Here is a 27,971-nt window from a genome sequence, read left to right as displayed (position 1 = left end):
TAATCCAGTGTGTTACTGTAATGTTACAGTTGTGTGATTTCATATTGACCAATCACATGATGCTTCTGGACCTTGTGCAGAACTGAGAGGTGACAGTCTGTGTGAACAGCTTGTGATGAAGATGAGCTGCTGTCAGACACACAGGAGGCAGAAGCTGCTGAACTTTTGATCCTTTTCCTTTTCTGTTTTTCTCCTACTGCGTTGTGTTTTGTATGTAGAACACATCACATATGCAGGGGTTGATTGAAATAAAGTATTTGTGATTAAAATAAAGTATTTGTGTGTTACTATATTTGTGTATATAAACATTACTGCAGCGGTGTTTTACAACAGACTACTGTGCATAAGTGTAACTCTGAAACCCATAAGCCTATTGATCAGATATTCATAATAGTGTTTTCCGTTGAGCACATCAGTGTGTAGTCGGGTGTTAGTAAGATTATTTATATGATGGTTGTGTTTGTCATTTTTATGCAAAATTCAATTTTGAGAAGAGATAACAGTTTTGAATGCAGTGTTTCTTTTTGCAAGAGATTTGTGTTTGAGTTTAGCATTTTGCGTTAGTGTTTTTCTGTTTTGTGTTTAGAGTTTTGAGAAAATGAGCCTTGGTTTCAGAAAATGTGTGTAAGCAATTGTGAATGTTGTGTGCAGTTTGTGTTGGTGTGTGTCATGTTGTGTGCAGTTTGTGTTGGTGTGTGTTATGCTGTGTGTATTTTGTATTCTGCGTTCCGTGAGAACTCTTATCTCAGCAGGAAGAGTCATAGAAATGTACTGTCTTCTTAAAGAGGCATGACACTGCTGGTCCTCTCCTCCTGATCGCTATCTCTTCAGCAGAAAGCGGAGAGTTCCTCCCTCTGATAGCATCTCTGCGTGGGGAAATGTTTGGAAGAATAGTTTAGCAGCTCCCAGGATAATCAGGATATTTTTGTGACTCACTTTGATAAGAACTTTGCCAGCTGTCTTCTACCCTTGAGATTCTTTCAAAGGCTCGTTGTCCATCAGGAACCACGAGAAACCCCTCTTTAACTCTTGTTGTTCACCAAGAACCTCTCTTTAACTCTTGTTGTTCACCAGGAACCTCTGTGTAACCCTTGTTTTCTATTAGGAACCTCTCTTTAACTCTTGTTGTCTATTAGGAACCTCTCTTTAACTCTTGTTGTCTATTAGGAACCTCACTTTAACTCTTGTCTAGTAGGAACCTCTCTTTAACTCTTGTTGTTTAGTAGGAACCTCTGTTTAACTCTTGTTGTCTATGAGGAACCTCACTTTAACTCTTGTTGTCTATTAGGAACCTCACTTTAACTCTTGTTGTCTAGTAGGAACCTCTCTTTAACTCTTGTTGTTTAGTAGGAACCTCTGTTTAACTCTTGTTGTCTATGAGGAACCTCACTTTAACTCTTGTTGTCTATTAGGAACCTCACTTTAACTCTTGTTGTCTAGTAGGAACCTCACTTTAACTCTTGTTGTCTATTAGGAACCTCACTTTAACTCTTGTTGTTTAGTAGGAACCTCTCTTTAACTCTTGTTGTTCACCAGGAACCTCTCTTTCTCTTTAAGGCTGGTTGTCAACCAATAAGTTATCTTTCCAGTGCTGGCTACTTTTTCTCATTTCCAATGGAAAGGGGGTACTGAGAGCTAAACATGTTTTGGAAGTTAATATTTAAATTTCATCAAAAGAGAGCCACGCTTCAGTATCTTCAGCGCTTCCCATAATGCATCTATTTAGCACTGCTAGCTAAAACAGAGTACCTTACATACTCTCTCTCTCTCTCACTGTCTTGCTTGCTATCGCTTTCTCTGTAGCTGTTTTTCTCTTGTTTTCTGTAATTTTCTGTCATTTTTCCTTCCCTCTCCAGCTTCTGTATAACTCTCCTTCCCTGCCTGTCTCTCCTTCCCTGTCTGTCTCTCCTTCCCTGCCTGTCTCTCCTTCCCTGTCTGTCTCTCCTTCCCTGCCTGTCTCTCCTTCCCTGTCTGTCTCTCCTTCCCTGCCTGTCTCTCCTTCCCTCTCTCTCTCTCTCTCTCTCTCTCTCTCTCTCTGTTGTTAATCAGAACCATGTAGCATTAAATTGAAAACATCCATTAGTGCCCAGCCACATCTGAGTGGAGGAGAGGGGACAGATGTGGGATAGAGCGCTGTTGTTTGAAAAGGTATCTGATGTCACTGGATAGGATGATTTATTTAGTGGTGAGGAGAGGTAGGAGGATGAAATGATTTGCGTGTGAAAAAGCAGAGATGGAGTGATGGTGATCTGGAAACCTTTCAGCAGAGAGGAGAAGACAGAGCAGATTAGAAGATAAGAAGACAGGGTGAGGTGGTTGTTTGGTAAAAGGATAGCATTACACACAGCAGGATTAGCTGCACTGGTGGATGAACCAGCCACATGGAACTATGTTCAACTCATAGCTGGTTTAGAGTCAGTGTAAAGTTCAGCTGCACTAATAGTTAGGCCTAGAGCTAGCTACGTTTAAGCCATCATTATGCTTAAGGTGTGGGTTAGTTCATTTGAACTAACAGTTGTTTTAGGGTTAAAGGAATAGTTCACCCAAAACTGAAAATTCAGTCATTATCTCCTCCCCATATCAGTGAGCATGTGAATGTGGTTTACAACTCTTAAAAGGGCAGTCAACGTATGGTGCTGTTGGTGGAAACAAAATATTACCTTAAACTACTCTAAAAGTTTAGCAATAACTTTCACAGTGATGTTAGAAATAAAAGGTGATTTAGAGATCAGTAATTTTGAAGGAGGGATAGATCAAGGTTTCTTTAGGTGTTTATGTAGGACTATAGGACAGTTGGAGTGTTAAAGTAGCTTAGGAGGTGATGGATGTGTTCACACAAGGACCTCTGAGGAATTTAAAAGGGATTACATCCAAAGAGCTGGAGGACCATTCGAGACCATGTAGGACCATCTGAGACAGTGTAGGACCCTTCGAGACAGTGTAGGACCATCACATCTGAGACAGTGTAGGACCATCTGAGACAGTGTAGGACCACCTGAGACAGTGTAGGACCATCACATCTGAGACAGTGTAGGACCATCTGAGACAGTGTAGGACCATCACATCTGAGACAGTGTAGGACCACCTGAGACCGTGTAGGACCACCTGAGACAGTGTAGGACCATCTGAGACAGTGTAGGACCATCACATCTGAGACAGTGTAGGACCACCTGAGACCATGTAGGACCACCTGAGACAGTGTAGGACCATCTGAGACAGTGTAGGACCATCTGAGACAGTGTAGGACCACCTGAGACCGTGTAGGACCACCTGAGACAGTGTAGGACCATCTGAGACAGTGTAGGACCACCTGAGACCGTGTAGGACCACCTGAGACAGTGTTAGCAGGATCTGGAGGAGACATCGGGACAAACTGGTTTAGCAGACACACAGACCTGAAAGCTGTTCTGTGATGAATAAAAACAACAGATTATATGGTAGAATAAGATAATGAATACAGATCTAACATTTAACAAGATAATTTTGGTGTGGCACAGTCAACGCATTATGTGGCACTGGAGTGTTAGTGTGTTATATGTGGTGTGTAGTGTATTTTTACAAATAAGCTAAATTTCCCCCCTTTACTGGGGCACAGCAAAATATTACTGGTGCTCGTGCTACAGTAAATGAAGTCCAACAAACCCAAATACATATATCTAGTGTATCATATGGATCTGTAGTTTATTATATGAATTTGTAGTGTATTATATGAATCTGTAGTGTATTATATGGATTTGTAGTGTATTATATGAATCTGTAGTGTATTATATGTGTCTGTAGTGTATTATATGAATTTGTAGTGTATTATATGTGTCTGTAGTGTATTATATGAATCTGTAGTGTATTATATGACTCTGTAGTGTATTATATGACTCTGTAGTGTATTATATGAATTTGTAGTGTATTATATGTGTCTGTAGTGTATTATATGAATCTGTAGGGTGTTATATGTGTCTGTAGTGTATTATATGACTCTGTAGTGTATTATATGAATTTGTAGTGTATTATATGTGTCTGTAGTGTATTATATGAATCTGTAGGGTGTTATATGTGTCTGTAGTGTATTATATGAATCTGTAGTGTATTATATTACTCATATGTTATACTGTATGTATCTGTATGAATCCAGTACAGTCTATGCACTGGATGTGCGAGTGTTCAGAGCTGGGTGGCATTCTGTCTGTTCTGCCAACTTGTGAAAGCTGAACATAATAATGTACTGACTGATGCTAATGTCAACTGAACGGAGAGTAATGAGTGACTGGTGGAAAACTTGAGCAGGAATGAGTGACTGTAATGGAAGGTAGTGACAGTACTGACAGCTTTAACCAGGTTCATTAAACTATCAGAGAAGAGAGGAGGAGAGGGGAGGGGGAGAGAGGAGGGGAGAGGAGGAGAGCAGAGAGAGAGGAGGAGAGAGGAGAGGAGGAGAGAGGAGGAGAGGGGAGGGGGAGAGGAGGGGAGAGGAGGAGAGGGGGAGAGGAGGAGAGGGAATGGGAGAGAGGAGAAGAGAGGGGAGAGGAGGGGAGGAGAGGAGGAGAGGAGAGAGAGGAGGAGAGAGGAGAGGAGAGGAGGAGAGGGGGAGAGGAGGAGAGGGAATGGGAGAGAGGAGAAGAGAGGGGAGAGGAGGGGAGGAGAGGAGGAGAGGTTCATTGTCAGGACAGCAGCAGTATTTCTAGTCCAGACTTGTTCTTGTCAAAACAACATTTATTACTCAGACAGAGTGAAACCATCCGACTTCCAAACATCAGGCCTTTGATCTGCAGCAGGTTTCTGAAACTCCGGCTCCGGACCCAGAGGGAGACACAGGATCACATGTGGAGGTCATGACAACATACTAGCATGTTATGACAAAATACTAGCATGTTATAATGACCACAGTACTAGCATTAAACCACAGTACTAGCATTAAACCACAGTACTAGTATAATGACCACAGTACTAGTATATTCTGAAACCACAGTACTAGTATAATGACCACAGTACTAGTATATTCTGAAACCACAGTACTAGTATATGTCAATGAGCCTGGTTCATTAAAGCCCATAGCACCAGGCAGGAACTCAGTCTGTATAAAAATCCATGCAATGTTTTCTGCTGACAGAAAGGCAACATGCTGCCACCAGTCCAAATACTTCAGTTCAGAAAAAACATTCCTCATTTTTATTTTATTTAACATAATGTCCTTTTATCTCATCCCGTTGTTTCTATGTTGTTGTATCCTTGTCACATCGTCTCCTCATCTGTTGGTTTCATAATCTCCTTGTCTCCTTTTCTGCTTCCTTCCCTTGGCAGTGAGTGGGGATGGCTTAGTAACCAGTCAGCCCAGGTTCACCTGATAGTTAGCACTGCTAGTCAGTCTTGCTAGGGTTCAGGTTAACCCTAGGCCGAGCACTGAGGTGAAGCAGGAAAAGAACAAATCCATCTCTGACTACCAGTCTGTAAAAGGAATAAGATTTTCCTTCTGATCCAAGGACTCCAGTTCAGTTCAGCTCAGTTCTGTACACTTCGTCCACTTTAATATAGTTTAGTTTGTTCATCCCTACAGGGGAAAGTTTGAACCAAAATGTGACAAAACAGTCTGGAACCAGTCCAGTCCAGTCCTGTCCAGACTGGTCCAGTTCAGACTAGTTCAGTTCAGACTAGTTCAATCAGTTTATAGTTCTGTCCTGTCTGCCGATCCAGACCAATCCAGTCCACAACCCTTCAATAAATAACACTCCAGATGTTAATATATGATGATACATGATCTGAACTTTGACCCCTGACCCTATTTCCAGATGTGCTGGAAACATGACCATGATGCCAATGATGGAAAACCCACAAAATCTTCTAAGCACTTGGAATGGAGTGTGTAGGCTGGGATAGTAGTAGTTGTAGTAGTGTTGATTATAGTAGTAGTAGCAGTAGTAGTAGTAGTATCAGTAGTAGTTATAGTTGCAGTAGTAGTAGTAGTATTAGTAGTAGTTATGGGCCATTTTTCTATTTGTAAACACTGCTGACATCACAAGCCTGCAAAGAGTGGAGGCAGAAAGCGCCTACAGTAGCATTAGCATACACAACTATACACAGCAAGCAAACTAGCTGTATCTATCTTTAGAAAAATGTGGAACAATGAACGATCTTTTACACTGCGTTCAGTCACTTGGACCAAAGGACCGCAAGGGTTACGTTAACAAATTAACGTTAAGTAAAGGGTAACCGATCCGTAGGCCATATAAATCTTTAGATACATACAATTATGTAATAGGTGGCCACACTCAGGATAAAAGATAGAAGGATATAGCCGATGGATTTTGTGTGCTTGCTTCTGACGTGCTCCCTATCCAGCGACAAGTCCAGCATCTACAAAGTGGGTGATCAAAGTTGTTTTCAGCAAAAAAGATGATGTACCAATTTGTTCTTTTACAATAAGAACAGAATAACCTTAAAAAACAGCTCTGACTTCAGACAGTTTTGCTTATACTGCAAGAAAATATTGCAAGCGTGAGAGTGTTTTGTTTATCCACACTGTTCCCAGTGCACCTCCAGCAAGCTTTTTGCCTCCAGATGCGTGCGCATGCAGACACATGACATGATCTGAAAAAATTGGTCTATAGTAGCAGTAGCAGTAGTAGTAGAAGTAGTAGTAACAGTGGTGGTTGTACTAGCTGTACTAGTAGTAGCAGCAGTAGTAGTAGTAGCAGTAGCAGTAGTAGTAGTAGCAGTAGTGGTGGTTGTACTAGCTGTATTAGGATAAGTATTTATTCAGTATTTGTCATATCGATAAGTGTTAGGATAGCTGTAGCGGTACTAGTAGTAGTAGTAGCAGCAGCAGTAGTAGCAGTAGTAGTAGTACTGGTGGTTGTACTAGTTGTTGTAGTAGTGGCAGTAGTTGTAGTAGTAGCAGTAGTAGCGGTAGTAGCAGCAGTAGCAGCAGTAGCAGTAGCAGTAGTGGTTGTTGTGTTAGCTGTAGTACTTGTATTTAGTAAGTATGTATTCAGTACTCGTCGTATCGGTATGTGTTTGGATAACTGTAGCGGTAGTCGTAGCTGTCGGCTCGCTCTGTCTTGGTCTGCAGAGAGTCAGGCTGAAAGGACAGAGACTTTATCACTCCTCCTGACTCCTCAGTCACCTTGACCTCAGAGGAGTAAGAGGAGGCGTCGTCCATGAGGGAGGAGCAGCCGGGGAGGACCGGAGGTTTAGGGGGAACACAGGACTGGTAGGCTGGGAGACCGGTGGTAGGTTTAGGACACGACTGGTAGGAAGGGAGAGCTGCAGGAGGTTTTGGACAAGGCTGGTAGGAGACCTGGAGGAGAGAGGACAAAGGAGGAGAGGGGAGTAGGAGAGGAGAGGAGAGGAGGAGAGGAGAGAAGAGAAGGAGTGTTTCAGAATGACACAATCGCCCAATCCCAATGTCCGCACTCACAGACTTGAAGTGACCGTCAAACCGAGGAGCCAACTTGCGGGAAAAGGAGCAGGGTGGTGGCGACGATTAGCCTGGTGCTGATGCCTGGATGAAGCACGTTTTAGAGCAGCTCAAACCCTCCTCCATGTTTAACGGCAATATTCCACCCAGGCAATATGTTGACTCCAGGTAGATGGGTTAAATGATAGGGCTGCAACTAACGATTATTTTCATTGTCGATTAATCTGTCGATTATTTTCTCGATTAATCGATTAGTTGTTTGGTCTATAAAATGTCAGAAAATGGTAAAAAATGTCAATCAGTGTTTCCCAAAGCCCAAGATGACGTCCTCAAATGTCTTGTTTTGTCTACAACCCAAAGATATTCAGTTTACTGTCAAAGAGGAGTAAAGAAGCCAGAAAATACTCACATTTAAGAAGCTGGAATCAGAGAATTTTGACTTATTTTTCTTTAAAAATTACTCAAACCGATTAATCGATTATCAAAATAGTTGGCGATTAATTTAATAGTTGACAACTAATCGATTAATCGATTAATCGTTGCAGCTCTATTGAATGACACACAGCACCTCAGGATGGTCTCGAGGTCCTTGTTGATACATTCTGTCTGGCAGTTGGAGTGAGGATGGAACCCCAAAGCCAAACTGGCAGAGGCCCCCAAAAGGGAACAGAAGGCCTTCCAGAATCGAGACATGAACTGAGGACCATGGCCAGAAACAATATCTTGGAGAAGACCATGAAGCCGGAAAACATGCCGGATAACCAGCTGGGCCGTCTCTTGAGCTGAGGGAAGCTTGGGCAAAGGGATGAAGTGGGCAGCCTTAGAGAACCAGTCCACCGTGACCATGATGACAGTGAAAGCTTCTGAAGGAGGAAGACCAGTGATGAAGTCCAAAGAAATGTGGGACCAAGGGCAGGTGGGAATAGGCAATAGAAGCAGAAAACCAGCTGGATGCTGATGGGAGGAGTTACAAGTGGGACATTTTGCTGTGGAGTTTGTGTTCCTGTTTCAAGTGTCCTGGAACAGGAGACAATTGGGTGGATCACTTCTGGGATTGGCCTCCTGGTGCTGAGCTTCTCTCACCACAGTCTTGATTCCCCAGGTGACAGGAGCGATGATGTGGGAGCAGGGGATGATGGATTCAGGAACCTGGTCCTCCTCGGACAGGTCAAATTGGTGCAAGAGATCCTCTGGTTTCAGGTTCTTGGAACCTGGGTGATAGGAAATGGTGAACTGGAACCGGTTGAAGTAAAGGGCCACCTGGCCTGATGGGAGTTGAGGCGCTTGGCATCCTGGATGTAGGCTAGATTCTTAGGATCCATCCAAACGACAAAGAGGTGCTTAGCGCCCTCCAACCACTACCTTCGCTCTTCCAAAGCTGGCTTGACTACCAGAAGCTCACGGTTACCAATGTCGTAGTTCTTTTTAGCGGGACTCAGATTAAGAGAAAAGAAGGCACATGGATGGAGTTTCTGATCTCGGGAGCACTGCTGAGACAAGACTGCCCCCACTCCCATAAGCATCCACCTCAACAATGAAGGGTAGTGAAGGGTCAGGATGCACCAGGATGGGAGCAGAAATGAAGTGCTGTTTCAGTATCTGGAAGGTTTTCACAGTATCAGGAGACCAGGTGAAGCAGGAGGAGGGTCCCTTAGTTAAGGCGGTGAGAGGAGTTGCCATCTAGCTGAAGTTGCAGATGAACAAAACCCAGGAACCGCTGGACTTGCTTAACCGATGTGGGCTGGGGCCAATCCAGAACTGCCTTAACTTTTTGAGAATCCATTTGGACACTGCCAGTGGAGATGATGTAGCCCAAAAAGGCTACCTTGCAGATATGAAACACTAATTTCTTCGGTTTAATGTAGAGATGATTTTCTAGGAGACACTGCAGAACACGGACGTGCTGGATATGCTCAGAAAGGGTCCTCGAGAACATCAAGATGTCGTCCAAGTAGACAAAAACAAACAAATGACCAGGCACTCATAATGCCCACTAGGTGTGTTGAAGGTGGTCTGGATTTGTCCCCTTCTTGGATTGTAAGTATTGCAGAGATCAAACTTGGACCACAGTAGCTCCCTTCAACAATTTGAAGGCAGATGACATCAGAGGCAGGGGATAACGGTTCTTGACAGTCACCTTATTTAGCCCGCTGTTACAACCTGGCTCAAGGAAGTAACAATGAGGGGAGATATACGCCAAAGTAAAAGTTAAAACGATGGTTATTAACTAAAACTAAGGGGTAAACAAACAACACAAACTACATCAAACCAAAAAAACAGAACAAAAGGTGTGCATAGGTGAGGAGGGAGAGCGACACTGATGTCTGAAGGCTTCTTAAGCCCAAGGAGTTCACCGGGCCCAGGTGCACTCCATTGGCAGTGATGACGACCCCGCCCACCAGGCTCCTGCAGGACAGACAAACATGTACAGCAAGCAGAGCAGGAGATTGGGAGGGTCGTCACACCGCTGACATCAATACAGGGTTGAAGGCCATCGTCTCTCTTTCCCACGAAGAAGAGGCCTGTGCCGGCCAGAGAGGTAGAAGGGCGGATGAAGCCAGCAGCAAGGGCATCACGGATGTATTCCTCCATGGCAGCAGTCTCAGGACCAGAGAGGAATTCTCGAGAAATAATAAAAGGAACCCTCCATTCTTGAGCCAAGGAGCGGTCGATTAAACAGCCAGAGGCACCTGAATTAACAAAAGCCTGGAGGTCAAATTGCTCATCAACCCAAGAGAGAATAGCAGGAAAGGTTGGGAGGTGGATGGATTGGGAGAAATAAGATGGCTCGCCAACATTCTCCCTGTCACTGACAAGCCCCAGCTTGTCCCAAAAGTTCTGGGCAAGAGATTCTGAAATGACCTGAAGAGCCACAATACAGACAGCACTTTTCTTTCATTCTCGTGTCTCTTTCTTGCTGGGAGAGTTTGGTTCTTCCAAGCTGCATGGGTTCCTCACTGGAGACAACTGGTGGACTCAAGGGAACTCTGGACAATTCAGAAGCCTTTCGGTGATCGACGGTTAGGGTTAGGAGTAGGTTTGTGAAAAGCTATCCCATGACTCCTCCTATCACATCCAAAGATTAGGGTTAGGGTTAGGGTTCGAGCACAGCCGACACCTGTCAGTCACTGCGATCAGGTCGTTTGGAAGATCCCATGTGTAAGCATGCTTTACCCCAGAGAGGTTAAGTCAGGATAAGATTGTGGTCGAGGAACAACGATTTAAAATGTGTTTATACTTTTGCAGAATTGATTTCAAGGTTTTGTTCCAGTGTCAGTGTTTTATTATTGGTATTGATTTTGGTATTGATACTGATATCAGTAACAGTATTACCTTGGTTGTGGTGGTGATGATGGTCTGCAGGGCTGCGGGGGATCCTGGGGCGTTGCCAGGGTAACGGCAGGGGTATTCTGGGCTGTAGTAATGGTGATTCTCGCCGTAGGGGGCGGAGCTCTTCAGCAGCTCCTTCCAGCCGTGAGGCTTCGCCTGCGGGTCGAAGGAGGAGGAGGAGGAGGAGAGAGGAGCTGAGGAAGACGAGGAGGAGGAGCCGAGGACCGGAGCAACCCTGCTGACACACGCACACACACATAGAGTAATTGCGTTAATACACACACACACCTAGAATAACTACATTAATAGACACACACACACACACACACACGCACTGACCTGGGGTCACAGAGGTCAGAGGTCGCTGGATAGGAGGTAGAGGTCAGGTAGCCTGGGAACTCATAGCCACACCCCGGCCTGGCCATGTACAGCCTGGGATTGGTTGATTTCTGCAAGGTGGAAGGGGCCTCTCCCAGGGCATTGTGGGAGTTGTAGTAGGGCTCGGGGCTCTGGAATGCTGGGTAATGCTGCGACTGGAGAGGAAAGTTGGATTCAGCAATGAAGGAGAATCGCTCCGGAGCCTCGACACAAGAGAGCAGAGCCGGACCCAGAGCCTGTAAACAACAATAATAAACAACAACAATAAACAACTTCAACAGAGCAGGGCTGCACCCAGAGCCTGTAAACAACAACAAACAGCAATAATAGTATTTACAGATTTGTATATTTATATGCAAAATGCACTAGTGCAGTCAGCTTTCCTGTCACTGTCTGTGTTCACGGGTCATGAATAGAAAACGGTTTGCAGGCACACTAACGTTTGATAAATCAGAGTCCCATAATGCACTGCGGCTGATAGCAGCTGCTGGGATGCCATGCTGCTCTCCCTTCCCTTTCCTTATTGACCTGGAAAACCCGCCTATAATGCGATTGTCTATTGCTCCCTGTGGGGGAACAGTCTTTTCTCTTGCCCCCCTCCACAGGGAAGTCAGAGGTCAAATGTCAGAGGTCAGAGGTCAGAGGTCAGAGGTCAGGGTCAGCTACAGAACAGGTAGAGACTCAGTTGCTGACTATCAATTGCTGACGCGTTCTTGTGCGTTCTTGTGTCCTCCATGACGCGTTTTACATAATATCTAATCGCAGAAGCACGATTCCAAAACAAAAGAATGGACAGATGGAGGATGGATAGAAAACCCAAAAGTCTCCTTGCCAACCTCAAAATATCCAGGATGCATCAGATGGAGACTTGACCGACGAGAACGAATTGAAAGCCCCAAGACTCCGTCTGCAGTACAGAGCTGGTTAACAGCTGGAAAATTAACTGCTGTGTGTCTTCATCAATCAGTGCGATGTGAAGCTCACAGTCCATCTGAAACTATAAAACTGTAAAAGTAGCGACTTGGTGTTCTTGGTTTTGATAATCAGCCAGTGTCTTGCTCAAGGACACTTCAGCAGGGCGGACTGAGCCTGGATCCTCCAGTTGAGGACTAGATAGTTTAGTCAACCTGAATATTGTTGAAGGCCATTTAGTCCGAAGTGTGTAAGGTTTAGGTAGGGTAACCCTAACCCTAACCCTGGGAGTCGGGATCAGGGATCAGGGATCAGAGGTAAGAGGTCAGATCTTCCCTAAGAAACCATTCAAGAAACCATCAAACATCATACATCAAACATCATATAGGGCTATGAGACTAATAGCCCTATATGATGTATGATTAACTCAGACTGTAGCAGTCAAACTCAGAGAAAGGTTACCTGTGTTTCGATGAGTCGTCTCTTCTGTGTGAACGGAGGAGAACTGACTCTTCTCTTCACAGAGCTTCGTCTGGCTTCAGTCTCGGACTTGGACTCTGGTCTGGGGTGATCATGGACACCTTTAGCCTGGAATGTGATAATTATAATAATAATTCTAATTATTAATTAATTATAATAATAGTAACTAAACTAAAACAACTAAAACATTCTTACATTTTCAAACAACATAAAGTATTCTTAAAGGAGTAATCCGTGAGATCTTTATTTTTCAAATTTAGCCTCCATCTTCGTCCCTCAGCCTCACTGTGGTGTTTCTGCTCTGCTCTGGAGTCAGCACTTATATTAAAACGGGCTACGCCGCGGCGTGCATAACAAGTGCAGCATTATATATTGATATGCAAATTATCGTATGACATCATCTGGGTTAGGGTTAGCGACTTTCTGAGCAGCCAATAGCTGCTTTCCTTGGAAAAGAGTTGGCAGCTCTGCTCCCGGTGCGTAACTCCGCCCACACAGTGAACTGATGCTGATCTGAAGCCTGTGAGGCTGCAATAAATACACCTATCAAAACATATCTATTGAGTTTTATTGTTCCACTACTTACTTTTCATCATAGTGATAATGGGTAGTCTTGTCCCAGCTGTGCCACAGCAACACTAAAATAATATAGCTATGTGTAATAAGAGAATTGAAGCAGACATTTAAAAGTAACGCAAAAGTTACTTTCCCTAGTAACTAATTACTTTTATTATGCAGTAATTAGGGTTCAAACCCCGAAGGGGTAGAACCCTATTGTTTTTGTGCCGGTTTATTATTATTATTTGTCTTCCGCCGCGGCTCAAATTGCCATGAGCTGGAATGAGCGAAAACCATGAAACTTGGCCTAATAACTGGAAATGAATTGCAAATGCTTCCCTAGAAATATGAGCCCAATCGGCCAGATGGTGGCGCTGTAATTAAGGCCCAAAAATGCAATTTTGGAAAGGCCACGCCCCTCACACCGTAAGTCTGATTGACTTGAAATTTGACACACAAGTCCAGCTGAATGTGCTCTACAAAAAAGCCTCTTGGACCATAAAAGTCTGCCATGATGGATTTTTTGCTAATTTGCATAATGTGAAAAACAGTAATGTGACATCTACTTTTTGGGTTAGGTGTTGGGTTAGGGTAACCCTAACCCTAACCCATTTGCATAATCGGTCCCAAACTTCTCAGCCTCGTCTGGAATGGCATTTCAAACATGCGTACCGAATTTTGTGTGATTTGACCAAAAGGGGGCCCCGCAAATGCAAAAAATGGGCGTGGCCTAACAAAAAAACGTCCGTAACTCCACACCCGTTTGTTCAGTGATCGTGAAACTTGGCAGATATATCAAGGGAAATATTTGGACGATGTCCTCGGAACCACTGATGCTTTATTCGCGACATCAGTACCGTTCTATTGAGCACAAAAAGGTTTGAACCCTTGAATCGCCGCTTGCGGCTATATTTGGTAAAGTAATTCAATTACTTTTTGAGAGAAGTAACTAGTGACTGTAACTAATTACAAATTTTCAGTAACTTGCCCAACACTGATGAAATGTCATGGTAGGATCATTTCGGCCATCGTCAATGTTCAGCCCATTTGTCCTTTCTTCCTTATGAAACTACTACAAATATTTTAAAATGAGTCTTGTATTGGAAAAAAACAAGCTTTCTATTATCAGTAGGTCTGAAACAATAAAGCATTTTTCTAATATTTTCACAGGAACTACTTTCAGGCAGAAATAGTCAATAGAGAGGATCGATTGGTGAGAAGTGCCATTATATCGGGGAATTTTGATATAAATAAAAAAGTGTAAGCACAGATAGTAGTGATAGTTCTGGGATGGTATGACATCATCATCATCCTCAGCTCACTGTACCTGTGGAGTTCCACAGGATTCACTTTAGACCCCATCTTCTTTTCCTTGCTCAATAAATCAGTAACTACGTCTCTTTTTACCGTTACACTGATAATCAGAGATAGTCTCAAACCTAGAAACCAGAACTGCCTTGACACTCCACAGGAACGCCTTGCAGATATTCGTTTTTTTTTTTTTAAAAACAAACTAATAATAATAATAATAATAATAATAATAATAATGAATACAGCCATCTAAACCCTTGATCATTTTGCAAAACTGTAGATTTTCATTGTTTTCACACAAAATACAAAACAGCATATATAATTTTTCCAAATGCTACACACAGAAATAAACCACAACATTGAGACTACTCTAGACTATTTCTACCTGTGCAGGTGCTGCTGAGGTCCGGCATCATACTGCCGAGTCAGCAGCTTCCCACTCAGGAAGGAAGACATCAAACTGTTTCCTTATAAAGAGTCTCATCCTGTCTCCATAGTCTTTATGTATTTATTATTTAACAGTTCAGCTCCTTTCAAATTTAAGTTTTAACAAACTGAAGACTTAACTTTTTGTTTTGAGAACAATGGAAAAAGACCTGTGGATACATCCATTATAAAAACACATATGATTTATAGCATGCAGTTTTCTTTTTGTATTATAACTGTCATCTCAAGTGATTTGAAAGACAGCATTGTACAAGATGCGGTTTTTAAATAAAACTCTTGTTGTTAAAGCTGAAAATAATTCTGCTTTTTGTCTGATTACTTGATTAATTGAGGTAGTAATCAACAGATTGATTGATTATCAAAATATAATATATATATATAATAATAACAAAAACCGCTAACATACCCTTAATGAACCAGTGAGCAGAGCAGCCTGTTGTATTAAAGAAGCACAAATCTTAAATCCACCCACAACAGTTTGGTTTGTTAACCAGCTGATGTTTGTGAATGTGAACAAGTCAGACTAATTTGACTAATCAGACTAATCAGACATTATTAAGAGCTTTTCCATCGACAGTCAATAGGAGACTGGATTTGGTTCAGGACTGAACCAGCCGGACTGCTGTCACTGTTCCCATCAGTCTCCTGTTGGACCAGTTGTTTAGGATTAGATTAGCTCTAATAATTAGAACTAGAGATTATATTAGGATTAGATTAGCTCTAATAATTAGAACTAGAGAAAGGTAAAGGTTGACACCTGGAAGAAAATGGCTTTTCCATCGACTCTCCAGAAGTTGGTGACAGGATATCCACTGTGTCCACGGCAAGGCAGCAGCTCCAGACCGGCATTACAGCTGGGACACAGCTTCTCTGCAACACACACACACACACACACACACATACACACACACACACACTGAATGAACGATGGGGTCTGGGGTTTGAACCTGGTCTGACTGAAGGGTTGCTGGTTGAAACACTCTTCTTCTTTTATAATAATAATGAATCTCCGTTTTTGTGGTTTCGGCTGAGATCTTACTCTGTTGTTTCTGCCGGGCTTTGTCGCAGATGGCCGGGCGGAGCTGCAGTCTGGATCCGTCCGGCAGCGAACATCCGCGGGAACAAACCACCACGCCCAAACAAGACTTCTTCAGAATCTGGCAGTTGTGGTTGTTGGTGTTTCTCATCGCCCAGCCGGACAAATGTCGCTGTGCGTTCTTGTCTTCACCTAGAAATCAACCAGCTTCTTCATATCAGTCCTAGGATGTAAACTTCTATTACATGAGTATAATAGTGTTATTAATATTAACATGGTATTTATGACATAACATGATGTAATGCAAGTTATCTTTTAGTTATAATATATCTGCCATTTATCAGCAGAAAGATTATTTCAATAGCTGGCCAGTACACATATAGAAAAACATCAAAGAACATTAATATAATTAGATTTGCTTTTTGGTTTGCTCCATTAGGTTTAAATTAATGTCTAAGATAAGTATAATTAAGTATATAAGTATATAGGAATATAAGTATATAAGTATATAAGAATATAAGTATATAAGAATATAAGAATATAAGTATATAAGAATATAAGTATATACAAATATAAGTATATGAGTATATAATAATATAAGAATATAAGTATATAATAATATAAGTATATAAGAATATAAGTATTTACAAATATAAGTATATAAGTATATAATAATATAAGTATATAAGAATATAAGAATATAAGTATATAGGAATATAAGTATATAAGTATATAAGAATATAAGTATATACAAATATAAGTATATAAGTATATAATAATATAAGTATATAAGAATATAAGAATATAAGTATATAATAATATAAGTATATAAGTATATAATAATATAAGTATATAAGAATATAAGAATATAAGTATATAGGAATATAAGTATATAAGAATATAAGTACATACAAATATAAGTATATAGGAATATAAGTATATAAGTATATAAGAATGTAAGTATATACAAATATAAGTATATAGGAATATAAGTATATAAGTATATAAGAATATAAGTATATACAAATATAAGTATATAAGTATATAATAATATAAGTATATAAGAATATAAGACTATAGGTATATAACAATATAAGAATATAAGTATATAAGAATATAAGTATATAAGTACATCAGTATATTAGGGGCGTCCTGGTGGATAGATGGAAGTCTGTATTTATTCAGTGTGGAGTGTTGCTCACCGTTGTAGATGAAGCGGACGTAACCGTCTGTCCACTCCTGGAACGGGTCGAACTGCTTGGTGTCCTGCAAGAAGAGAGACAGACACATAAGACAGACAGACAGACAGATTATATTAGTCTGTAGACTGAGAGACAGACGACAGACAGACAGATGACAGACAGACAGATAACAGACAGATGACAGACTGCTAAAATTAAATCATAATAATAATAATAATGATAATGATGAACTATTCATACAGCACTTTTATAAAAACAGAGTTTACAAAGTGCTTCACAGAGAGAGAAACAAAGCGTAGAACAAACAATAAGGGAAATACAAGATTGAAAAACGAGAAATTACTTCAAAGCAAATCTATAAAAGAGTCTTGAGCAGTGATTTCAAAGAAGACACTGACTTTGGGTTAGAAGAAGAAGACACTGACTTTGGGTTAGAAGAAGAAGACACTGACTTTGGGTTAGAAGAAGAAGACACTGACTTTGGGTTAGAAGAAGAAGACACTGACTTTAAGTGACGTTTCTAGGTAGAGTGATGTTTCTATCTTTTTGTGAAGAGTGATGTTTCTGTATGAAGAGTGATGTTTCTATCTTTCTGTATGAAGAGCAGTGTTGGGGGTAACGTGTTACAGTAATCAGATTACTTTTTCGCGGTAACGAGTAACTTAACACGTTAGTTTTTCCAATTTATGTAATTAGTTATTAGTTACTTTCTCAAAGTTACATTTCGCTACTTTTATTTTTCTTTTAAATGGTTAAATGTTTAGTCAGTGCAAATAAAAAAAATTAAGGTATTATAAGCTACATATGTTATTAAAAGTAGACTGGAGGCTTGTAGGTTACGACTCGCTTTCAGAATGAACACAACAATAAACTGCAGAACTTATAAATATTCACATTAATTTGAACTGATCAAAGAAACGGGTAGGAACATTATTGTTAACTGTAAGTTTAGCTTCACTATCAAACCTGAAGATTTGAATTGAAAGCTTGTGAGCGCAGTCTGCCGTTTTGAGACCAGACTGGACCAGTTAGGCTCCGTTGATCACCGGGGTGAAGTTAGTTTGAAGTTTGATATTCACCGGTTGATGCACCTTTTAACGTCAATAGCTCCGTGCCGATAGCATATTTTTTCTCAGATTAGGCTTTTTTATAGAGAGGAACACGGAGCCAAAGTTTCACAGTGTTGATAAAGTCAGAATCACCTGCTGCTGTGATGCAGATGGCAGAAAGGATCCAGTCGGTCCAAACCTCACTGAGTGTTTACTGTGAACCAGGTGACTGAAAGCTGCTTGATGTTTTCTTTAGACAACAGCAGCTTGTTACTTCAGGCTGAGTCCCAAACCTGATGACTAGTGATGATTTCTGTACATCAAGAGTGATGACATCAGCAGAAGACGTGTTTTAAAGGCATGATTTTATGTGGGTAACATGAAAGTACTCTAACAAGTTACTTTTAATAAAGACTGACTTAGTAACGTAACCAGTTACTATTTAGGGCAAGTAACGAAGTAAAGTAACTAGTTAGTTTCAAAAGTAACTTTCCCCAACACTGATGAAGAGTGATGTTTCTACCTTTGTATGAGCTGGAGGATTAGGAGGAGGAGGAGAGAAGAAAGAAGATAAAGGCATGGATTACCTTCTCCAGGTAAAAGATAAGAATGGTTTGATTTTGGAAATATCTCTCAACTGATAGAAACAGGACTGCATTAGCATCTTCTCCTGCCTGTCAAAGCCCAGGTTAAAAGTCAAAATTTATCTCTAAATTTGTGGCCACTGGCTTCACGTTTGCAGGTAAGCCACCGAGTTTATTTAGGATTAAGGTAGTGGAAGAGCATTTTGTGATCTGTCATGTCATTAAATTGTGAAAAATGTTGAGCCATCCAGCTCTTCATATCTGTAAGTAAATCAGCGACGTAGCGGTGAAAATATGTTATGTTTCTGGAGAATGTGAGCGAGTGGGAGCATGAAGCCTACAAGGAAAATAAGACGGGACCTAGAGTTGAACCCTGTGGAACTCCGCAGGTAAAATGAGCAAAGGATAATGACAGTTTACCTATAAAGACAGAGAAAGTTCTGTTGAACCATTTCAGTACTGAGTCTGTAACACTAACCCAATGCTTCAGACAGTCAAGTGAAGTTGCATGATCAACTTGAAGGAAGCACTTAGATCTAACAGAGTTAGAATCACCAGCAGGTCATCAGTTACTTTGAGCAGAAGTCTCTAAATGCTCTAAAGACAAACTGACATCTCAAATATATTATACTTCAAAAAAGAAAACATCTGAGCTGAAACAACTTTCTCTAAAAGATTTTTAAGGAAATGGCAGTTTTGCAATCCATAGTGCTCTTACATCACACAGGAAAATAACAGGTGATTGTAATCACCTGACCTTAACCCAATCAAACTGCAGCCACAGCCAATGAGCTGTGTGTATGGTAAAGCACCATGTCTGTGGCAAATGCATGTGACATCATGGAAATACTATGAATAGGAAAGGAAGTGAGAGTACACAGGGGGACAAAGGCAGAGTGAGACAGTAAAGGGTTAAAAACTAAACCTTATGGTCAGACTCATATCTATATATCTATATCTATATCTATATATATATACGTATCTATAGTCTGACAGAGTGACTCATATCTATAGACTGACGGAGTGTGAGGAAAGAGTTAGGCCAGTTACAAGGTTGAATGATTCAAAGCGTTCCAGTAATTCGGTGTAAAGTGCTTGAGGCAGCAGACGTTGAAATAACAGTAGTATTGTACGTAAGTATTGATCTTATCATAAGTGGATATGATGCAGGTCAGAGAACTGATGAGTGAAATTGTTTTAGGGTCTTTAAACCATTCCATTAATCAGGAAGCAGAGTGATTCAAAGGAGGGAAGGAGCAAAGAGAGATGGGTGAATATTTAAAATCATCACAGCTACACCAACACCACAATCATTCAATCAATCAGTCAATCAATCAAAATACTTTATTCATCGCTCAAGGGGCAACTGAAGGCAGCGACTTCATAAATAACAAGAACCCACGATATACAATCATTCATTCACATAAAGACAAGACGAAAAAACAAAATATAAAGAAAGCTTGAAGCTTCATTCTCCAGAAATCACTCAGCTTTAGAGAACAAAATCCTGTAAATTTAAGTCCGAACAAATCATTTGTTTGACAGAATTTAACAGAAGAGATAACGCTGATGACAGTTGGCTTGATATGAACAAGTCTGTTTAGGACAGAACACGAGTCTCTGAGCCAAACATGATGTCTATCTGTGACCGAATCTGAATCTGTAAGAGACCAGTAAAACCAATAAAACTAAAAACAAACAAAAACAATAAAACCAATAAAGCCAACAAGACCAACAAAACTAATAAGACCAGTGAAACTAATAAAACCAGTAAAACCAATAAAACCAGGAAACTAGTAAAACTAATAAAACCAGTAAAACCAATAAAACCAACAAAACTAATAAAACCAGTAAAATTAATAAAACCAGTAAAACCAGTTAAACCAATATAACCAGTGAAACCAATAAAACCAGTAAAACAAATTAAACCAGTAAAACCAACAGAACCTGTGAACCAATAACACACGGTTGATAGTTTGACAGGTGGAGAGGCAACGCTGTGATGGTTTTATTATGATTCTGAAATATTATGATGTTCTGATTGTGAAATGGGAGAGAATTAAGTGTCTTTAATCAGATGGGGGTTCAGGACTCAGTTAATCATAGGCCACTATAACCAATAGAGTCCACTAGAGTCTACTACAGTCTACCATAACCTACTGTAGTCCACTATAACCTCCTACAGTCCACTATAACCTCCTACAGTCCACCATAACCTACTGTAGTCCACCATAACCTACTGTAGTCCACCATAACCTACGACAGTCCACCATATCCTACTGTAGTCCACCATAACCTACGACAGTCCACCATAACCTACTGTAGTCCACCATAACCTACTGTAGTCCACCATAACCTACGACAGTCCACCATATCCTACTGTAGTCCACCATAACCTACGACAGTCCACCATAACCTACTGTAGTCCACCATAACCTACTGTAGTACACCATAACCTACTGTAGTCCACCATATCCTACTGTAGTCCACCATAACCTACGACAGTCCACCATAACCTACTGTAGTCCACCATAACCTACTGTAGTCCACCATAACCTACGACAGTCCACCATATCCTACTGTAGTCCACCATAACCTACGACAGTCCACCATAACCTACTGTAGTCCACCATAACCTACTGTAGTACACCATAACCTACGACAGTCCACCATATCCTACTGTAGTCCACCATAACCTACGACAGTCCACCATAACCTACTGTAGTCCACCATAACCTACTGTAGTACACCATAACCTACGACAGTCCACCATATCCTACTGTAGTCCACCATAACCGATGACAGTCCATTATATCTACTGTAGTCCACTATAACCTACTGTAGTCCACCATAACCTACTGTAGTCTACCATAATCTACTGTAGTCCACCTGTAGTCCACCATAACCTACTGTAGAGTAAATACAGACAGAGGGTTACTGGAGGAGTTTGACCGAATCTGAATTAGAGGAATAAAAAGAAGACAGAGGTTTTCCGTGAATTAGAGGAATAACTAAAATGACAGAGTACATGGGAATCTTGTTGATTTTTTCCAATATGATGGAAATTCTTTATTAGGAAAAACCCCTTGAGATGTACCATCTCGTTTTCAAGGGGGTCCTCTATGACAAAAATACAATATAAACACAATTAGACAAAACATTTAACAAAAACAAAAAATAACAAGATAATTAAACGATACCAAAAAAACCCCAATAAATATCAAATAATAGGACATACAAAATCAGGAGATCATACTCCAAGCAGAGCATGAAAGTGGATCATTCATTCATAGAATATAGAAAAGTATTAAAGTATTATTAATGTCAGTGAGAGCATTAAGTAATAAAGTTATAAAATATAATTATAGAGGTGTTATTATGGACATGTACAACTGATCCCATAATAAGAAGACAGGGTATTTTTGAACAGGTGGAAAGATTATATGGACCGAATATTTACAGGTAGATTATTCCAATCAGAGGGAGCTTTAAACATAAAGGCTTTCATAGCTATTGACTTAGAGACTGCAGGAACAGAAAAAAAGAGCTGTATAGAGTGTTTCAATTGATAATTAGAGGAGAAAGGAACCATAAACTGTTATAAATAGTGAGGGTAATTGAAATGTATACATTTAAAAAATAAACTGCAGCCAATGTCGCTGTCTTCTTATGATGGGAGAAGGCAAATTAAGAGTTTCATACATTATACAATGATGAGTTCTGAAAGGACAGCCAAGAACAAATCTGCATAGTCTATTATAAACTATATTGAGAGGAAGAAGATTAGTTTTGGATGCAGCCTGATATACAACATCAGCATAATCCAATATTGGTAAAATGAGTTGTAGCGCAAGCTTCTGTCTAACAGTAAATGAAAAGCAGTTTCTGGAACGGTAAAGAACACCAATACCGAAGTTCATTTTCTTCACAATATAATTGATATGGCATTTAAATGATACTTCAGAGTCTAGCAATAGGCCCAGGTATTTGGTGTGTTCCACTCTTTGCAGTGGCATATCATCAAGACAGGCAATAACACATGAATAAGCTTTAGATCTGGATTTAATGTTGTGACGAGTACCGAAAATCATAGTGTGAGATTTAATTATATTGAGTAGTAATTTATTAGTTGCGAGCCAGTGTTGTAGGATATTAAAATCAGACTGTAAAGCTGATCCAATCTGTATTAAATTAGTTTTAGATGTGTATATTACCGTATCGTCCGCATAAAGCTGAACACAACATTCAGAACAAATCGAGGGGAGGTCATTAATAAAAATGGAAAAAAGAAGTGGACCAAGAGTTGAGCCTTGAGGCACGCCTCGTTGTTGTATCAGATTTGCTTCCTTGAATGACAACACATTGTTTTCTGTTATGAAGATAAGAATTGAACCAAAGTAAAGCATTATGTGACAGACCAACAGAGTAAAGTTTATCTAAAAGAAGGTAGTGATCGACCAGATCAAAAGCCTTGGTCAAATCAATGAAAATTGCACTTGTTAATTTACTATTGTTAGATGCAGAGAAAATATAATTTGTAAGTTTTAATAAAGCAGTAGTTGTGGAATGATTTGATCAAAAGCCAGATTGAAAAGGTGATGAGATATTGTACTTATTGAGATAATATGACAATTGATCATAAATTATTATTTTTTTTATTTTCAAATGCTTTTGCAGTAGAAGAGATGATTGAAATTGGTCTATAATTATTGGGTTCAAGTACATCGCCCCCTTTGTGCAAGGGAGTGATACGTGAACATTTCCATATGGCAGGTATTTCACAAGTAGATAAAGATCACAAAGAGGGTACATGAGAATGTGGGACGATAATTTGAGAAATTTGGTTTCAATGCCATCTAACCCAGGACCACTACTCACTTTTAGATCATTAATGGCCTCCTGTACCTCGACAGGTGTTATACTCCTGAATGAGAAGGAGCTGTGACTAGACAGTACATTGTTAAAATCACCACCAATAGAAGGATCAGGCATTAGTAGAACAAACGGAGGAGAAATGCTGATTATGCTTATGATTATGATGCTTGAGCGACTAAAGGTGGATCATGCAATATGACATTGTTAACTCTTATCTGATTAGGTGAAGTTTTATCAGATACATTAATTATAGTTTTGATTTTATTCCAAAATTGTTTAGGATTTTTAAAGTCCTGAGCAAGAGATTCTTTATAATAATTGGATTTGGCATTTCTGGTCATAGTTTTGCTCGTATTTCTCAACTGTCTGTACTTTTCCCAGTCAGCAGGATCCTTGGACTTTGGAAATGTGGCCCATGCATTATCTCTCTGCCTGAAAATACTTATAAGTTCAGAGGTTATCCAGGGAAGATGCCTTCCCTTGACGTTGGTAGTTTTCAAGGGAGCATGTTTATCTATAACTTTTATGAATTCAGAATATAAAAGTCCCAAGCATCATGAACATTTGGTATCAGTTGATACCTGACCCAATTAATTGAGATTAAGTCATTAATAAATTGATCTATATTGATTTTCTTATATTGCCTGATTCTAATTAATTTGGGTGGCAATTTGGGTAGTTTAATTTTCCAAATACAGTACACAATTGCATGGTCACTGAGGCAGTCGGACATAACCCCTGCTTTTAAAAATCAATTTGGGTGTGAAACCAGTATCCAGTCAAGCAGAGATTGACATGTAGGTGTAACACGAGTGGGCTCACTAATTAACTGAGTTAGGTTCAGATTTCCAAAAATGTTTTTTTTCTTTACTAGAAAATGTATCAATCCAATTCTTATTGAAGTCACCTAATATAATAATTTCATTTCTGCATGTAATAGAATTTATAGTAGAAATGATACAGTTAAAGGATTCAGCAGGTGCAGAGGGAGGTCTATAGATGTTTCCAATAGTTATGTACTTATTCTCATGCAGAGTTACCTTTACAAAAATACACTCAAAATGTAGAGGCTCAACATCAGGGATAATTAACTCAGAAACCAGATTAGAGGACACATATGTGGCTACACCACCACCCCTAGTACCTCAGTCGACTCTGTATAAAACATAGTTTGTAAGTTTAATTTCATTGTTAAATATTCTGTTGGTGAGCCTAGTTTCTGATAACGTAATAACATTAGGTTTGTACTGTTCAACCCATGCTCAAAATAAATACATTTTTGGTGGAAGGCTTCTGATATTCAAATGAATTATTTTCAGTCCTTTAACACCATCCAGTTTGACACTTAAAGTTTAAAAGCATACTATCACTGACAAAACATAGAAAAGCAAAGCAGATCCAGAGAAATAAGTTGTAAGGCATAAAGATACCAAACACACAATCAGTTACAGCTAGACACGCAAACAGGACAAAACACATAACAAATACACACACACAAAAAACCCAGAAAAAACAGAAAAAAACTGGAGACCAGCCCATTGTCCCTTGACCCCATAGGCCCAAGGATTTTGGAGAATAAGCCAAAACCACTTCCACTCTGAACTTTTTAATGTATTACATTAAATGTTATACATTATGTAATAAAGCCATATTTCAGAACTCTCATGTACATCTTATGAATGTTAATATTGCAGAGGTTTTTCCTCAGGTGGTTCGATTGATGTGAAATCAGTTTTTGGCTAAAAACAAATGATAAACTTCATAATGTCAGATAGTTTGAACCTCTTCAGCACAGATTGACAGCAAACCAACATCTATTATGAAAAAGATCAATATAACCTACTTATACTTCTTATGGTAATATAACCTACTTCATAATGTAATATAACCTACTTCATAATGTAATGTAACCTACTTCATAATGTAATGTAACCTACTTCATAATGTGGTAATAATTGAATCCCGCCATTGGTTAATTCCTTAGTTGTTGTTGTTGGTTAACTTGACATTAAATTAATTTGTTAGCTGGATAATTACCTGTGGTAATAGGGTCGTTTATGTCCCAGGTTAATTTAATGGACATTTAATTAATTAGTTAATTAGTGAATTACCTGTGGTAATAATTTAATCCCGCCATTGGTTAATTCGTTAGTTGTTGTTTATAGGTTAACTTGACATTAAATGAATTAGTTAATTGGTTAATTGGTTAATTACCTGTGGTAATTTAGGGTCGTTTATATCCCAGGTTAACTTCATCCCGACAGAACAAACACAGTCCGCCTCCTCGCGCTCCTCCGGTCGGGACATCTTCCGTGTCGCGCTCCCGGTTTATTTCGACAGCACGATACACATCTGACTTTTAATTTATTCCTTTATATTTCGTTAATTTATTCCTTTACTTATTGCCGTTTCAGAAAATTTCCAGGAATTAAAATCTTCCGCTTCCGTGGAAAATTAAAGATTGAAAGAAAGAATTTGGAGAAAAAGAGTCCGGTCCGGTGAAATAATGTTTGAACACCTGAGCTGGAAGGAATCTCTTTCTCTGCTAAACTTTAAAGTTCAAGGCAAATTAAAACTCTAGTTTATCATTTTCAATTTTATCTGAATCTCTAATTTTCTAACGTAATGGCTGAAACACGAGGCTCTTCCCGGTAGGCGCGTGCAGCTCCGGTGTGTTTCAGGTAAAAGTGAACAGGTGAGACAGTCTCGAGCTTTCTGAAGGGAGGAGACAGAGGAGGAGGAGAGGAAAGGGCAGAAGGAGAGGAGACGAGGAGAGGAGGAGAGGAGACAAGTTATTATTAGTATTAGTATTAGTATTAGTATTAGTATTAGTATTAGTATTAGTCTAATGAGCCGTGCTGTCCCAGTCCGGTCCGGTCCGGCCCGGTCCGGCCCGGTCCGGCCCGGTCCGGATTAAAGGTGATCCGTTGATCAGTCGTTAAAAAGTCTAAATGGTTTCAAAGTGAAAGTTAACTCAGTTTGGACTTTATCATATGTATTGATATAGGCTATGTAGGCTATATTATAGATATACATATATATGTCAATAATATACATATTGATAGGGTGAGGGTTAGAGATATATGAGTATTATTGATCCACTTATATAAGTATGTTATTTAGGCTATAGATTATTGATCATTGAGTTTAACTGGTTCATTTTCCTCTTTCCTCTCTAATTGTTATTATTTTTTAATTAATTATCTTTAAAGTTTTACTTTCTAGCACGTTTCGTTTTTTTCTTTTTCCATTTTATTTTCTGTGTGAATGTGACGTCACTTCATTTCATTCAGTCTTGTTTTTTCTCAAACTGTAAAGACGTTTTGGGTTCAGGTTTGTTCTGAAAAGTTTTATTTTTGGTTTTATTGTCAGAAAATCCAACAGCGGTTTTAAAGGCCGACGGCGTTAATTCAACGGCTTATGAATCAAAAGTATTGATTTGTTGAATGTGATCAATGTATTGGTTTATTATTTTTTACATGTATTTAATGTTTCTGAGTTTTGGTGAGAAAGTCGCTGAGAAAAGATTCAGCGTCTGTCAGCAAAACGGAACAAAACCCGTTAAACGGCCCGCTATCAGGTAGGTGTGTGTGTGTGTGTGTGTGTGTGTGTGTGTGTTGTGTGTGTGTGTGTGTGTGTGTGTGTGTGTGTTGTGTAAACACCAGAACAGCATCAACAGTGTTGCTCCCAAAACAAACAAGTCATTAGTCATCAATTAGAGGACACGGTGACTTCTGTCTGTCTCTCTCTCTCTCTCTCTCTCTCTCTCTCTCTCTCTCTCTCTCTCTCTCTCTCTCCTTTATTCTCGTAAACAGTACACGGCCTTACTGGTTTTCCTGGTTTCCTTCTGCTTATTAAATATAAACTGCAGTTTATTGCAGAAAAATGTTCATATTTAAATCTGATTTGCTGTTTGTTGTTTTCCCAGTTACTTTATTTTCTGTTTGATTCTGGAAAATGTAAAATCAGTAAAACTCTGCAGCTAAAGGCCACGATGTTGAAACCTGTTTAATAAAATCTGTTTTACCTTTTTAACGGCTTCACTGAAATATACTGAATATATTTCCATTTATTAAAATATTATAAACTATTATATTGAATTATACTGAATATATTTCTAAATGCCGCTTGTGGAAACATAGGCTATGTATGGATCTAGATCTGAATGTTCAGTTTCATATTCTGAATTACATTAATATTAGTAACATACTTATATTCTATAACATAGCCTACATATTAATATACAAGTCTATAATAATATGCGGGCCCACATTACATTCTGTATTCTAATAATAGGCCTAATATAGCCTAATACTACAATAGTCTATAATAATCGAATAGTTTCATAATATTAAAACACTGTATTATATTAGAGTTCTCAGTTGGCTCTATTAATATTAA

The 27,971-nt window shown here is 39.6% G+C and overlaps 1 protein-coding gene across 2 annotated transcripts; it reads right to left on the bottom strand.

Annotated features, from left to right (window-relative positions):
* Positions 1-4,694: 4,694 nt before the first annotated feature.
* Positions 4,695-26,239, bottom strand: gcm2 (glial cells missing transcription factor 2). 2 transcript variants are annotated; one of them, XM_071531350.1, is made up of 8 exons: positions 25,785-26,239; positions 17,063-17,126; positions 15,864-16,052; positions 15,582-15,694; positions 12,491-12,616; positions 11,078-11,352; positions 10,742-10,976; positions 4,695-7,288 (listed from the first exon to the last, which is right to left on the bottom strand). In XM_071531350.1, exons 1-8 carry the CDS (start codon positions 25,875-25,877, stop codon positions 6,980-6,982), a joined length of 1,404 nt encoding a protein of 467 aa, XP_071387451.1. In that variant the 5' UTR covers positions 25,878-26,239; the 3' UTR covers positions 4,695-6,979. The 2 variants fall into 2 exon arrangements, with proteins under 2 accessions (XP_071387451.1, XP_071387452.1); XM_071531351.1 differs by having other exon boundaries at positions 10,742-10,973.
* Between the last annotated feature and the right edge of the window lie 1,732 nt (positions 26,240-27,971).

This window comes from Centroberyx affinis, unplaced genomic scaffold, assembly GCF_046629955.1.
Source record: "Centroberyx affinis isolate AG114_WGS23_722 - 3 ecotype Tasmania unplaced genomic scaffold, CSIRO-AGI_Caff_v1 ptg002067l_1, whole genome shotgun sequence".
Lineage (NCBI taxonomy): Eukaryota > Metazoa > Chordata > Actinopteri > Beryciformes > Berycidae > Centroberyx > Centroberyx affinis.
Note: the sequence above shows the minus strand (reverse complement) of the source record. Positions and strands in the feature narration are given on the sequence as shown.